General features: G+C 44.8%; 1 protein-coding gene across 20 annotated transcripts in view; it reads right to left on the reverse strand.

The window, feature by feature from the left end:
* Window positions 1-8,515, reverse strand: part of BCLAF1 (BCL2 associated transcription factor 1) — a 28,843-nt gene extending 20,328 nt beyond the window's left edge. For 10 of the 20 annotated variants that reach the window (XR_011497881.1, XR_011497879.1, XR_011497880.1 and 7 more), the window contains exons 1-4: window positions 8,385-8,515; window positions 2,497-2,599; window positions 2,119-2,291; window positions 609-722 (exon numbers count right to left, since the gene is read on the reverse strand). Coding sequence is in view for 14 of the 20 variants with exons in the window: in XM_044754058.2 (XP_044609993.1) it covers window positions 609-722; window positions 2,119-2,126 (122 nt within the window). In the remaining 6 variants the exon portion in view is untranslated. The remainder of the gene's footprint in view (window positions 1-608; window positions 723-2,118; window positions 2,292-2,496; window positions 2,600-8,384) is intronic. The other 10 variants (XR_011497883.1, XM_070496699.1, XM_070496697.1 and 7 more) reach the window with 3 other exon arrangements.
* Between the last annotated feature and the right edge of the window lie 7,008 nt (window positions 8,516-15,523).

Below are 15,523 nucleotides of genomic sequence, written 5' to 3' on the forward strand. Positions count from 1 at the left end.
ACTCGTAAGTGAAATACTACTGGCTAAATGCATACAAAATATAAAGTTGGGCCTAGAAAAATAATACAGAAAAGTCACAACTAATATTTATTCTTAATGAGATTATCATCACTTTTATTTTCAACTTGCGGTTTCTGTATTTTCTATGCTAACTATGTACTACTATCTGAATGAAGACAACCTGATTTAATCATTTTTAAACAAAAGAATAAATTTATTGAGACCTCAGAGTCAGAAATGAGAAACTATGAAACAATATGCAGACTGTTTAATGCCAAATAATTTTTACATTATCCAATTCATCTCTTAACTCTAGAGATAAATATAAGAAATCCACTATATATTGCACAGTATACTAAGAATCTAAGATCTGGAGTGAGACTAACTAGATTCTAATCTAAATTCTGCCATTTACTTAGCTTGCAACTTGGACAACTCTCAATTTCCCCAACTCTAAAATGAGAATTAACAACAGATCTACTTGAAAGGGTTCTTTGAGAAGAAGACATATTAACGGGCTTAGCACTGTGTCTGTATATAGTAAGCACTCCATAAATGTTAGCTGATATATTATCATTGCTAAGAGAATTAAAAGCACAGTAAGTCACCTGTATCTCTTCTTTCTAGAGTGTGATCTGGATCTTGATCGAGAACTAGACTGTGATCTAGACTTTGATCTTGAAGAATGTGATCTAGAATTGGAGCGACCCATTTCTTTTCTCCTAGTCAAATGAAAGAGCAAGAATGGTTAAAATCACAATACAACTGAGGAAGTCTCACGTTATTATTTAACTTATTTTCAGATACAAATTTTACAAAACATAAGTTTCTCAAAGGCTATTATTCATCATCATTCTTTTCAGATGAGTACTAAGCCAGTCAAAATAATCCCTGACTAAAACTGTATTTTCACCTGCACGACAGGTACTGTATACTGAAGACACAACAGAAGATTTCTATGGACTGCCCCAGCTATGTGCCTCAATCCAAAAAGGCAGCAGCTGCAGAAGCCAGAAAGAGCAATGATATCAGACTGCAGCATGTTAGATGTTATTCCATGCCCAATACAAATGCCTACCTCTCCTGTAAAAAAGATAAATAGCATCAGAGTATTACAGATAAGGAACCTGAAACAAAGAAAATACAAGTGGCGTAATACTAACGAAACACAAACCTACCAGACTGTCATCGTTCAGTGCTTTATGGCCCTGAAATGAGACTAAATTGACCACTCCATGTACACAATACTGCCTAGAATGGTGCTGGACAGTCTCCTAACAGAATGAAGGTCACTAAGTCTCTGAACAGCTGGAGCCAGGGCTCTGCTCTCAACAGTCATGAATGCAGAATAAAAACGGACTTATATGACAATGCCTAGTTCACCCTGCAGCTTTCTGGTAAGAAGATGAAAAAAGGATACAAGATAAAGAAATTGGAAAGATAAAATAAAGATATACTGGAACTACAAGAAAGACAACTTGGGCACCAACATTCTAACTTTTCTAAACACTACTTAGTACCTAATGTAATAAGGAGGCCTCATTGGTTCAGAAATCAGTAACAGGACTAACTGATTTATAAGATCTACTCTTCATAAAATTAAATATACATATATGCCTCTCAAGTTTACTTCTGCTGTGTTTCCAAATTGGCACTGACTTATTACTCAAAGTAAGTAACTATTTCCTTAAATATCAACTCACTGTAAACTTATAATAGCCTGCAATTGCCATGTATTTAAACCAATTCTCCTACAATCAAATATTTTTGCAGGCACTTACTTTACCCACCTAGATTTTGCATGGTATTAGGAAATAGGACTTAAAAGTAGTAAGATGAATTGAACTATTGAAAAGGCAATGATAACGTCTACACATTTTCTCATCAAGAAACGTAAATGACAAAATTCAAGGCTTCAGATAAATATTTCAAAATAAAACAATTATCCTCAAATAGACAAATATCAGCTTTAGCTTCTCTCTCTGCTTAATTCCAAGCAAGTAAGAAACACATACAGACAGTACCTTCCTCAGAGTTGCAGTGAGGACTAAATGAGTAGATACACATAATACACTTAAAACGATGTTTAGTACATAATAAGCAATCAATTTTAATTACCTGAACATCAATGTAAGGGGAAAAAAGCTAAGTTATGGAACTCCTCTTGTTGCATAAGGGAAGATGAGTTAAACAAGCAGGGTTATTTCGTCTTGTTTTATTTTTAAATAGCTTTGTGTGTTCTGGGTCTTTTAAGTAGATGTGTTTACAGAAGTAGAAAGTAGACACACAACCTAGAAGCAGGAAAGATAAAGAGAATCTTTTTCCTAAAACTAACTTTTAAAATCTGGCTTACTTCATACAAGCCACCAAAACAAACAAACAAAAAAAGCTTCAGACCACATCACTTTTAATCACTCAGTCTGAATCACGAGTTTAGTAGTCACATTTTCTCAAATAAGCCAAAACTGAAAACTTAGAAGAATGAACGCTATTTACCTTGGGTTTTATGCAGGATCAAGTAGTCAAGTGAAGTCTTTGAGATATTTAAAATTCTTCCTGGAGAGAATGTTCTGAGAAATTAAACTCTAAATTCAAATTCCTAGCAAAGATAAAAAATATGAGTTTGAATTATGGTAAATTAAATACCCACTGTTTACAATATATCATCCTTGGCACTGCAATGAACTCTTGATAAAGGCACTAATGATTTCAGGGAAGGAGAAACTGACTTAGGATTAAACTTTCAACCATAATAGCTTACGGAACTTAACTTTTTTGTTTTAATCAGAACACAGCAGTGCATCATGAAACTGACAGCACCTTTGTTTTTCAATTTAAATACCTGAATTCTAATTTGAGCAATTTGGGCTTTGGAAAACAAGTAGCTATGTTGCCATTCTATCAGAAAATTCCAAAGTGGCTAACGTAATGCCATCTTCATATATCAAAACATGTCATCTATCAGTAGCTGGCATTCACAATGCTAAAGTTTATAACATCTAAAATATGAGTTTATTTTAGTGCTCTGCTACTTATCTTATTCTCTCTCTTGGCCACTTCTTTTCACAGAGTTTAGTTTCATCTGAAACTGATTTTTAAATTCATATAACAGCCATCACAGTACCTGTAAGCTTTGTGCCTCAAAGCATGTGACACATGCACAGACATAGCCAATACAGGAACAGCCAATAAATGAAACAAATATCTACTGGAAGCCAATACTCTTCCTAAACTCACTACTACTATGCAAATAAGTTTAAATTTTACACAAAACATTAAGAAGTTATCAATAATGAAAAGGTTACCCTTGTGAATAACATTCAGTGATTATCAATTATGCGCAAACGATAGTCAAAAAACACTAGAAGAGCAGAAACTAAATACAAGGTTGATACATGCCTACACCCAAGGAATTCACAAACCAGCTTAAATGAAAGAAAATACACATTAATATGAAAATCTGTGACTCTTACCAAGTAACTGCTCCAATAAAAAAATGCAATGAAATTGGAAATACAAAGTGGAAGAGATGCTAAGACTAAACTGGTAAGTCAAGAACAATGTCCCCTAAATACCCATGGTCCTACAGCTGGGGAGATTAAGAGATGTGAGATTCAAGCTAGGAAGGAGAAATGGGAACCTAATAATTAAGGAAAACATACTAAAATAAAAAGTAACAAAAACAAAAGGCATGGATATAAGAAATAGGATTTCTAAAGCATGCACATGTTCAGTTTTAAAAACATCAAATCCCCCAAGGGAGCAGAGAAAAACTGTCATCTGCTAAATTGGTGGGTTGTTATGAAACTTCATCCTGACCTAGAAGTCCAGTACTACTGATTCACTGCTGGAAGTGACACCACCTCATTTTAGCTAACACTTCCCCTAAACAATTCTAAAACACTAATTTTAATCTTTATATCTCCAGAGAAGAAACAACTGCCAAATCCCTCTTTACTCCAATTCAGCATGTTTTGAAGTTCCAAGAAAATATACACTAGAAATAGCAAAGTGAGGGAGGAGGGGCTACAGGCTGTCAGACCAGCAGATAGACATTCTTGCTCACAATCTATTAATACACTCAAATATCCATACCAAGAACTCAATGCTGATATACAAAATGGCAGACAATGTATTTAATAATATATAATAGTTCATATGAAGATTTAACATTTAATAATATATTAATAACATTTAATATAGTCAGTACAAAGACTACAATCAGCTCAGCTAATTTTTTTTAAAAATGAAAGCCTATATACAAAGCACTGCGCTAGGTATTACTGGCAACATGACTATGTCCTGCCCTCCAAATACCAAGTAGAGGGGAATAGAAATCAATAAATCATAGTAAGCTAAACATCTAAATACCAACTGTGTGCCCAGAACGGTGTTAGGTGACTTTAAATAAAACCATCTCATTTAATTCTCATCATCTCAGGAGCTACATATTAACTGCATCTTTCAAATGAAGAGAACTCTAACCTTTCAGAATCTATTTACATTTACATGGTTCTTATTACATGCAAACACTATTATTCTAGTGTTGGAAATACAGCACTCTGAGTGAGACATTAAGTCCCCTAGTATCTTGGAGCTTAAGTTCAAGGGAGGGGAAGAGAGAAACAAACAAAAAACTCAAGGTGGTGTGTTACGAAGAGGTGGAGAGGAGGACCATTAAGGTGAGTCCTTGGGCCCTCTGTAAGGAGGTAACATTTAAGCTAAAGACAAAGAACACTGCAAAGATCCACGGAAAGAAGAGCATTCCAGGCAGAGGACACAAACTTGGCAAAAAACAAGACACAAAGACCAGTAAGAAGGGAATCCACCATGATTAATGAGAGGCTACTAGATAAAACAGAGGCAGGAAGGGACCAGATCAAATAGCATCCAGTAAATAAGCCAGAGTAAGGAGTCTAGATTTTATCCTAACTGTAATGGGAAGGCCCTGTGAGGTGTGACCAGGGAAGTCACACCGCTGATTTACATCTTAAGGTGGCTGCTGTATGGAGCATGGACAACATGGAGAGGAGAATGGGGAAACAAATTAGAAGGTTCAAGTTCAATATATAGAATGGTGCCCTGGGTGATAGAGCAGCAACAAAGATGGAAAAGAGGGGTAAATACAGAATATGGTTTGGAAGTATAGTCAACAGTACTTGCTCATAGGATGTGGATGGTGTGAAGGAGAGAGAGTGAGGGGGAAAAAAATTAATAGTGCCCCTAAATTCTAAGTTTGGGACTGAAGAATCTGGGTGAAGTGCAAATTTGGGGAAGCAAACAAGAGATGTGTCTGCCCTTTTAGGGTGCCCACGGTCACAGAGTATAAATGGTTAATCCAGAATCTGACTGAGATCTCCTAATTCCAACTCCTGTGCTCTCTCCAATATCCTGAGAGGTGCCTGATGTGGCCAAAACCTATATATAGAATTCAAACTGCCAAATCAATCTTCCTTTTATTACAACCAAGATCACATACTAACAGACAGTAAAAACACAGGGAATAAATCACTCCATGCATCTTTATCCAATTGATTCACCAACCAGAAGAACACAAGAGAATAAACCAGGCTTCATTTGTTAAAATGCAGTTCTTAAATATCTTGAGTCTGTCTTTTATGGAATAATACATAATGATCAGCTGGAACACAAGTGCTGAAAAGAGCAAAGACAAGTGGGCTCAACAAAACACACAAGATGAAGCCCACAAAACTACATACTTTAGGTTACCCTATCAAGCATTCTTGAGCCAAATCCTCATTTTAATAGATTCAGGGAGTTCGGGCTCCAGATCTTCTTAAACAAATTATCGCTAGTCACATCTTTAACAACCCTAAAAATAGTATCTCATGACTATTACTCCAATAGACTAGGTTCAAAGTCCTACTTGACCATTAACTCACTACCCAACACTAGACTACCTTCATCTCTTTCAGCTTCAACTTCCACAGTATAAAATAAGGATAATAATGGAACTTACTCATTGGTTTAAGGTTAAATGAACCAAACTACCGAATGCAAATAGCTTACTGTTTGGCACATAGGAAGCACTGAAAGGTAAGCTATCATTATTGGTAAACCTGGCTTGTGAGTCTTTCCTTCAGGATATCTATTAATTTTGCTTCAAACGATTCCTGTATGTAAGGTTACTGTAATTTTCTATACATCGTTAAGCAGCATTATAAACACGTCTTCTAGGGGCCGGCCCGTGGCCCAGTGGTTAAGTTCACGCTCTGCTTCAGCGGCCCAGGGTTTTGTGGGTTCGGATCCCGGGCGCGGACCTAGCACAGCGCACGAAGCCACGCTGAGGCGGCGTCCCACATGCCACAACTGGAAGGACCCACAAGAATATACAACAAGGTAATGGAGGCTTTGGGGAGAAGGAAAAAAGAAACAAAACTGGCAACAGATGTTAGCTCAGGTGCCAATCTTTAAAAAAAAAAAGTCTTCTAAAAAATATTTAATAAAATACATGGACTTTCGGTCCTATGCACCCCAATGTTTATTGCGGCACTGTTTACAATAGCCAAGACGTGGAAGCAACCTAAGTGCCCATCAACAGACGAATGGATAAGGAAGATGTGGTACATATATACAATGGAATACTACTCAGCTGTAAATCAGAACAAAATCATGCCATTTGCAATAACATGGATGGACCTTGAGGGAATTATGTTAAGTGAAATAAGCCAGCGAGAGAAGGATAATCTGTGTATGACTCCACTCATATGAGGAATTTAAAAATGTGGACTAAGAACAGTTTAGTGGATACCAGGGGAAAGGTGGGGTGGGGGGTGGGCACAAAGGTTGAAGTGGTGCACCTACAACACGAATGACAAACATTAATGTACAACTGAAATGTCACAAGATTGTAACCTATCATTAACTCAATAAAAAAAAAAAAAAAGAAATAAAACACATGGACTTTTGCTTTAAAACAGGCCAGAAAAAAAGTAAACATAATATTAAACCAAATTGTAAATGCTGATAATCACTAAACCGACACAACGAGAACATGGGCATTCGCTATTCTCTCCACTTTGTGTTTGAAGATTTGGATAAATAAAAGCTTTAAAAAAAAATGACAGGTTTAGTCACAAATTTTTTGTTCTTTGTCCAGCTTCTTGTCATCCTGATTTTAAAAAAAAGCACGGGACTGGGAACAAGCATCCCCGCCGGCCGCGCCGCCCCGGGGCCCGCGGCCTCCACCAGGCTTCCCGCTTCCCGGCCGCGCGGGTGAGCGCAGAACTGCCGCGTCCGGGACTCGGCGCACGCCCGGCAGGCCAGCGCCGCCGCCTCGACGTCTGCAGGCCCGTCGGTCCCTCCCAGCCCCGGGCACGCAGGGAGCCTAGGCGCTCGAGCCGGAGGCGACGCTGCGAAAAACGCGCGAGTCGTACCCGCAGGCAGGAGCCGCCCTTCCACTCCCGCGCCGACACGCGGGCGCCCCCCTCTCGGCGCGGCGCGGCCGGCGGGAGCCCCGTCCCGCACGCCGGCTCCCCGCCGCCCCGCTCAGCCACCACGACGGGCTCCGGCGGGCGCGGCGAGGGGCGGCCTCGGCCCGGGCCCCCGCCGGGGAGAAGGGCTGCGTCGGCTCCAAGGCCCGGGAAACTCCGCAGGCGCCGCGCCGCGGACCGACAGCGGCCGGGGCGCTCCGCCCTCCACACCGGCCCTCACCGGCTAACTCTACCACGTCAGGGAACCGCCGACAGTCCGCCGCGGAGCGCCGGCCGGGACCGCGGCCCCTCAGAGCAAACAAAGCGCCTCCACACGCGGCCCGGGACGGCGGCCCCCCGGCGGCCCCACCGCGCACACCCGCGCGCCGCCGTCCCGGGCACCGACGCCGGGACCGCAGGCCCGAGCGGAGCCACGAGGCGGCGGCGGGACGCCGGGACAGCGCTCGAGGGCCAGCAGACGCGGCGCTCGGCCGCAGGCCCCGCTCGTCTCCCTGGCGCCCCGAGGCGAACCCGGGTAACGCGGGCGGGGGAGGCGGCGAGGGGGAGGGAACGGGGAGGGGAGCAGGGGAGGAGCGCGCGTGCGCGGAGCGAGCGTGCGGGAGCGCGCAGTGTGGAGTGGGTCCGGCCGGCGGTGGGGGAGGGGCGGGGAGGGCGGCGCGCACGCGCACGGGGGCCGCACGGACCCGGGCCCGAGCCCGGTTTCCGCCTCGCGCGCCCCGCGCCTGCAGCCCACCCCGCCCCCACCTTTTCGGCCCGCGGGGCCTCGAAAGCCTGAGGGCCGCCGACAGAGAAACGCGTAAATAACGGCGCAACGCCTCCCGGTCCGCCCGTCGCGGCCGAGCCAGCACCGGCCCCCCAAAAGACAACACTGCTGGCTCGTCCTCGGTACCCGCTGCCCTCTGAGTGGCCGGAGTGCGGCGCGAGGCCTACCTGACGCGCCGAAGCACGGCGCCCGGGACTCAGCTCCGTTGTAACTACACAGCGGCCATTTCCCGACTCGGGAACGGGAGGAAAACCATAGAGAGACGTTCGACGCGCGAGCGCCTATCGTCACTTCCGGCAGGGGCGTTGCCTCTGGAGCCGCTAAATAGCCCGGCGAGCCCCGCCCACGCTTCCGCCCCAAACCGCCTCCCAGGTGGCTGGGGAGACTCGGGGTGAGGCCTGCTGGGAAGTCGCGCGGTGGTCTCGCGCGAAGACCCGGCGGTGCGGGTCCCGGCCCCGAGCCACTACCTGCGCCTGGGTGATGGCGGGCTGGGGCTCGCGAGACCGGGGCCACGGGCTGCGCTGGCGTGTCGGGCCCCTCTGTCGCCCCCACGTGATGCTCGCCCGGTCTCGAGAACAGCGTGCCGGAGAGGCCACCGCGGGCTGGGCGTCGGCGCGCGTCCCTCCTCGGGGCGGCCGGTCACCGGGCGTGCGGGGACCCGCTCTCCTAGGGGGTTCGGAGCGGGCACTGGCGGCCGCTGCTGTCCCGGGAGACCGGGGCCGGGCTGGCTCCTCGCCGTCCTCGCGGTGCCCCGGCTCGGGGAAGGGCCCCTTCCGGGCGGCAGGTGCGGGGGTCGTGCGTGACATGGACGGGCCACGTTACAGGAGGAGGACACCCCCGAGCCGCCCTGCCCGGGCGAGGTCCCCGGGCCAGCGGCCCTAACCCAGCCGCTCGCGTCACGCCCGACTCCGGCCGCGACGCGGGGCAGCCTAGGACGGGGTCCCAAGGCTTTCTCCGCGGTCCAGCGGCCCTAACCCAGCCGCTCGCGTCACGCCCGACTCCGGCCGCGACGCGGGGCAGCCTAGGACGGGGTCCCAAGCCTTTCTCCGCGGTCCAGCTGCAGGCGTGCTGAGCGCGCCGTCGCCGAGAACGACCCTGGGTAACCTGCGGTGGGACAGCAGCGAGGCGTGTAGGGAAGGGAACGCGGAGCCGGGCGGGGCCCCTGTCCGCGGGGCGCAGGCTGCTGCTGTGCCGCCACCGGGCTACACCGCGTGCTCTGCACGTGCTGCGACTTAGGCCGTGTGCTCTGCACATGCGCCTCGTGGCCGCATCTCACCTTCACAGCGGAAACTCCACCACGACGGCTCCACTCTTCACAATGACGCTTGTTTCCCGGTAAAAATACAAAGAATGTCAAAAAGAATCTAGGTGGGGAACCAGGAGCCCATTCACCAAGTAGACATGGGAAAAACATAGAAAATTATCCCAAGAAGAAGTGGAAATAGTAAACAGATAACCAGCCTTACGAATAAGATGAATGCACAGAAAAGGAATGCTGGAATAACATTCTACATCTATAAATGAGTAAACGAATTTTAACATTGAGGTCGTTGACGATTTACTGTAAATATGTTTGTCCAGCTCCTTCCTTGGAGCTCTGTGTTCTGTTTCTTTGAGATAACTGAAAGAGAGAACCTGAAAAGACCAGGGCACGGGATTGAAAATGGAGTGGGGAGGCTGGGCCACTAAGGCAGACTTGCTCATCCTACTGGTTTGGTTTGTCATTTTAGGCCCAACAACCTCTGAACTGTTTTCCAGTTTGGAGAAATTGAAGTTGAGGGGCATTTGGGGTTTCCCTAAGTACAGGGACCTTGGGGACCCAGCATGGTGTGAGAAGCAGGCACCAGAGGAGATGGGGCCAATGAGGGCCCCCTAAGAGACTGTTCAGGGTGAGCCTGCTTGTGGTCCCTGCTGCCTCCTCTGTTCCTGTCCTTCCCTAGGCTCTGACTCCTTTTTCTTTTTTAATTGTGGTAAAATGTGTATTGAGACTTTGAGCTAGCCGATATCCTCCAGTAAATTTCTCTTCTGGGTGAGTTAACAGAGCTGGTTTCTATTGCTCAAACACAAGAGCCTGGAACTCCCTGGTTGGGTAGAAGCAGTTCCAATTTGTGAGGACAGTTTCCCAATTGGTCTGGCATTTTTTGTCTCTGTACCAATGAAATAAATGGTTCCCCTTGTTAATCTATTTCATTTCCTACCCGTGAGCTCAAGCTGACTGCGTTTTTCCTCCTCTTTCTCTCCTCTTTTGCCTACTAAGAATGTAGAGGGTTTTTTTATTTTTCAAGGTTTAAAATTACCAAAATTATTCAAGAATTAGTTATTAGAGTATTGTTCCTTAGTGTCTCTCCATTCTGAAAAAAAAAATCAAAATGTGACTGTTAACCATTGTTCCTTATTCCCCCCCAAGATTAATGTACATCTTTCTCACAAAGATTATCGCAACAAATAGAACATGTAATACTTTAAAAGTTTTCATAAGAAATCTTTGCCCAGGAATTATGCTAACTTGCTGTTTAACGTAACTACTAAAGAACAAAGAGGAAAACTCACCTAAAATGAGTAATGGGATTATGATTAGATTTGTCACCAAAAAATCATTTCTTCCTTAAGAGAGTTTATAAGAGGAACAGAATACTCTCCCTCTTTTAAAGCAGTTACCCAGTTGCAGACGAATCTCTCTGTGTCTGTCCCTAAACAAATGCTCAAATCTACCCACATAATTACAAAAAAGACTCACTTCACAAGCAGAGGGCTAAAACTACGTGAGCAAAGGGCTGAAACAAATATGGCAATATCCCAAAGTGGTGAAATAGTTACCTTGTGGGGACAAAAAAGGGCAATAACACTTTGCTCTCCAAATTTCTTAGGGTTTTGAATCATTGCTTATTTTGAAAGAACTAAAAATTAAGCCTGGCATAGAGAAGGAGTAACCATTCATACTGACAAGGCCTAATACTGGTTTTTCTCAAAGTGTGATATATAAGATCCTCTCATGAAAATAACCTGGGTTGCTTATTTTAAAAGTAAATCACAGGGCCAGCCCGGTGGCATAGTAGCTAAGTTCACTCGCTCTGCCTCTGCAGCCTGAGGTTTGTGGGTTCCCATCCAGGCACAAATGTACACATGGTTCATTAAGCCACACTGTGGCTGTATCCCACATACAAAATAGAGGAAGATGGGCATGGATGTTAGCTCAGCAACAATCTTCCTCACCAGAAAAAGAAAGAAAAAGTAAATCAGTACACACTGAGTCTCGCTTCTCACTTACTGAAGCAGCATCTGTGGGGTAGACGTACATGTTAAAGTTTGAAAACCACTGATTTATTGAGTACGCATAAAATTCCAGATATAATGGGACTACAAAGCAGAACAAGACATTGCTGCTTCTCTGTTGGAACTCAACGTCTAGCAGAGATGGGGTGTAGCTCCCATGACAAAGGGAACAAAAAGCTTCGTAGGAGAGAGTGCCAATGGTGAAAGAGAAGGCCTGGCTTTTGAAGAGAGTGAGTCGGATTTCACGGCTTCTTCATTCCTTCAACAAATACACGTGAAGTACGTGCAGGTACGAACGCCGAGCCAGGCGCCGGGACGAAGCCGTGATAAAGGCCAGCGTTGACGCCGCTCTCGAGGCTGCCACTCTCGTGAGGCAGACAGAACACAGGGAAACAGACATAGCGCAGAGTCTGATACCAATAAGGAAGCGACAGAAAAAGGAGGGAGACACTCAGAGAGGGTGCTTTGTCAGGGACGGTCCTCATGAGGAGACAAGATTTAGAGAACACCTAAAAGAGAAGGAGTAGGGAAAACAGGAGGAAGAATGTTCCAGGTAGAGAGACTGACTTGTGCAAAACCCCTGGAACGGAAAAACCTCCTTATGTTTCTGGAATGGAAAGGATAGCAGCGAGCGTAATGAATCAGGAGGAAGGTGTTCAAGGTGAGGGTCAAGAGAGAGGGGCTGGTCGCACCAAGCCTGTAAACTACGTAGGGGTTTTGGGTTTCATCGCAGCTGCAGTGGAAAGTTGTCGAAAGGTTTAATCAGACATGCCCTACTTGAAAAGATCATTCAAGCTCCTGTGTGAGAAACGCATCCACAGCAGGCAGGCGGACCAGGTGCAAGGCCATTCGAGCAGTTTAGATGAGGTCACAGTGATCATGGGGAAATAAGTAGATAATTGTAAATATATTTTGTAAATATATTATAGGACTGACAGATCTTGCTGATGGATTGTTTTTGAGGTTTAGGGAAAGGAGGAAATAGAGAAAAAGAGAAAGTTTGCTCCCTAGGTTTTGGCCTTGGTTAACTGGGTGGACTTTGATGATGTTATAATAACTGGGAAGATTGGAGAGAGTGATAGGGAAAGGAAGAATGAAAAGTTTGGGAGAAGGGAGGGAAATCAGGAATTCCGTTTTTAATATGTTAGGTCTGAGATATGTGGAAACACCCACGTAGAGAGGCCAGGTACGAAATTGAACACATGGGCCTATAGTTCAAAGGAGAGTTCTGGCTTGGAGACAAAGCATAAAGATGATACTTAAAGTCATAGGATGAAAGATATGAAGAGACAAGAGATGACCCCACACTGAACTCCAAAGAAGCTCACCATTTAGAGACTTTTTATAAGACTAGGAGAGGCCAGTAAGGGAGACTGAGAAAGAATAGCCAGTGAGGTAGGAGATAAGTGAAAGTAAGTGTATTAGTTATCTAATGCTGCATAACAAATGACTACAAAATTTAACAGCTTAAAGCATTTACTATTTCACAGCTGCTGTGGGTCAAGTATCTAGCAGGGGTTATCTGGATGGTTCTGGCTTCAGATCTCTCGTGAAGTTGCAGACAAGCTGTGAGCTGGGACTGCAGTGATCTGAAGTCTGCAGGTGTGCTCCAAGATCACTCATGCAGTTGTTGGCAGGAGACCTCAGTTACTCGCCACGTGGACCTCTCCATAGGATGCCTGGGGGTCCCCAGACTTGGTAGCTGGCTTCCCCCAGAATGAGTGATCTGAAAAAGGGAGAGCCCGCGATGGAAGCTGCAGTCTTTTATAACCTAATCGCATGCAGAAGCAACGCATCATCACTCTGCCATATTTTATTGGTCACACAGACCACCCCTGGTACAACGTTGGGTGGGGGGACTACACAAGGGTGTGAACACCAGGAGGTGGAGATCATTGGGGATCATCTTGGAGGCTGCCTACGACACCAGGAGAGACAAGTGTTTCAAGTGTGTGAGGTCAAAAAGACAAGGACAGAATATGCTTCTGTGCACTTTCATGCAGAAAAAAACACTAAGTGAATGCAGTAACCACGCCCCACTGGACTGAGCTGGGTCAGCATGCCGAACACACAAACAGCGCAACATCTACCAGCTACTGGGGTTCACACCCATCTACTTCTCATGTTACAACTTTCCGTCTGATTTCACATTACTGCTTCTACCACTGCACAATAACTCGCAACCTTCCTGACCCACTTCCAGCAGAAAACTTCAGGTGTTTTTAAGACAAAATACTGTATTTATTGTAGTAGTTATGCATTTCTTAACCACTTAACGTGTAAAACTCTGCTACCATTTTTGTTAGGTTCCTATTTTTTTGCAAGTGTAACTGATAAAGTTTTTGAGTGTTATACACCAACCCTATTTTCCCATAAGCCCTGTGGTTTTTATTGTGTGACTTTGCATAGCACAGTCATTTTTATGAACACCTAGGTTGCATTATAGCAGAGCTGACTATATAACATTCAATATATAGTGCCACTTTTAACACAAGGAAACTGAAGCTTGAAGAGGTGAAGCATCTTGCCGAAAGTCACATGGCTGTTAAGCGAGGAACTAAGATTTTATCAAAGGTCCATCTGTGTCTAAAGACCACCTCCTTTCCACACCAGTGTTTACCCACATAAACACTTACAGTAGAGGTAATATTAGATCAACCTGACCTCAAGTACTGTTCCTGTTATCGGCAACTTGGTTAATAGTTCCCATATGTCTCACCCCAGGCAGTAGAATATATTCTAGTATCTGTACATATACAGATGTATTTATTTGTTTATTTGAACAGTTCTCTACTACCCACAAGCAAAGGAACAAATTAAGGAATTTCACAGCATCCAAGTAATGATTAAATGTTCTTGCTAGATAAATGATGCATGATATAATTCTACTTGGCATATTTTAAGCATTGTTTCCTTTCATTTCAAATTTCCTTTTTCCTTTATGTGATTAAGGCACAAAATATGTAATAATATTACCACTCTCCTTGCCCCACCAGGCTCGCTCAGCACTGGCAGGGTTGGTGATTATCCAGCTCCAGATTTCACCTGAACCACTCATTGCGTAGCCCACAAAACCGCTTACTTAGGAAGGCTAACATTTCCCACATCTGGGCCACCATGGTGCACTGCACAAGAGTATACAAAAGAATATATGTGAAATGAAAATCCATGGGAGAGTTTCAGGCCAGTGTATTTATTAATGCTGTAAGAAAAGGCAAGACGTGAGGGGTGGGTAGCAACGTGGGCAGAAGTGTCAACTCACTGGTCCAAGGGGACCATATAGGATGATATCCTCATTCAAGCCTAGACAGCTCGAGGGTGAACTTGGGGTGCACATTACCTGGAAAGTGTTTAAAGGGTTAGAAAAATGGGGCACTACGGGTGTACACAACAGAATGAGAGGTGTGGGAGAGAGAGCAGAATTAAATAATCTCTGAGAGGCTGGCTCGGTTATAAACACGTGAATTACCTACGTGGAAGGCAAATGGCCTCCAACTTTCCAGAGGTAAGCGATTGTGTTAACGTCAAAAAGATGATGGAATTTTGAAAAGTAGGTGAAATCAGCCAGATGAGTCGTGATGCCTATTTCAATCTGTTATTCAGCACATTTCTCATCAAGATAGAAAATAAATTACCAGTGCTGGGCCTGAACCCTCAGTCCCCCTCCGAACATTCCGTCATGCTCTGTTTACGAAAATGCCTGACTCTGGCCTCCTGTATGCAACTGACGCAGTTCACACCACGTGACAGCCTCCCACTCGCATGTAAATAAGAAGGCCCTCGGTGAACTCAGCTTGCCAGTCGCTGTTCAGGAACATCTTCCTCTCAGATATTTTCACTGGGACCAAGCCTATATTGTTTTTGTTCTGAGGTTGAGTGATTGTTTTCCTGAAATGCTTGTAGCTCAACAGCCATAAAACCTGTGCCTTTTTAGAGTCAAGCTCATACCCAACAGTCTGACTCTCCATCCTATAGACATTCATAAAGAAAACTGTGTTAGGATTTTCTTTTATAATCAACTAGTGAAAAATTA

This window comes from Equus asinus, chromosome 24 (assembly GCF_041296235.1).
Source record: "Equus asinus isolate D_3611 breed Donkey chromosome 24, EquAss-T2T_v2, whole genome shotgun sequence".
Taxonomy (NCBI): domain Eukaryota; kingdom Metazoa; phylum Chordata; class Mammalia; order Perissodactyla; family Equidae; genus Equus; species Equus asinus.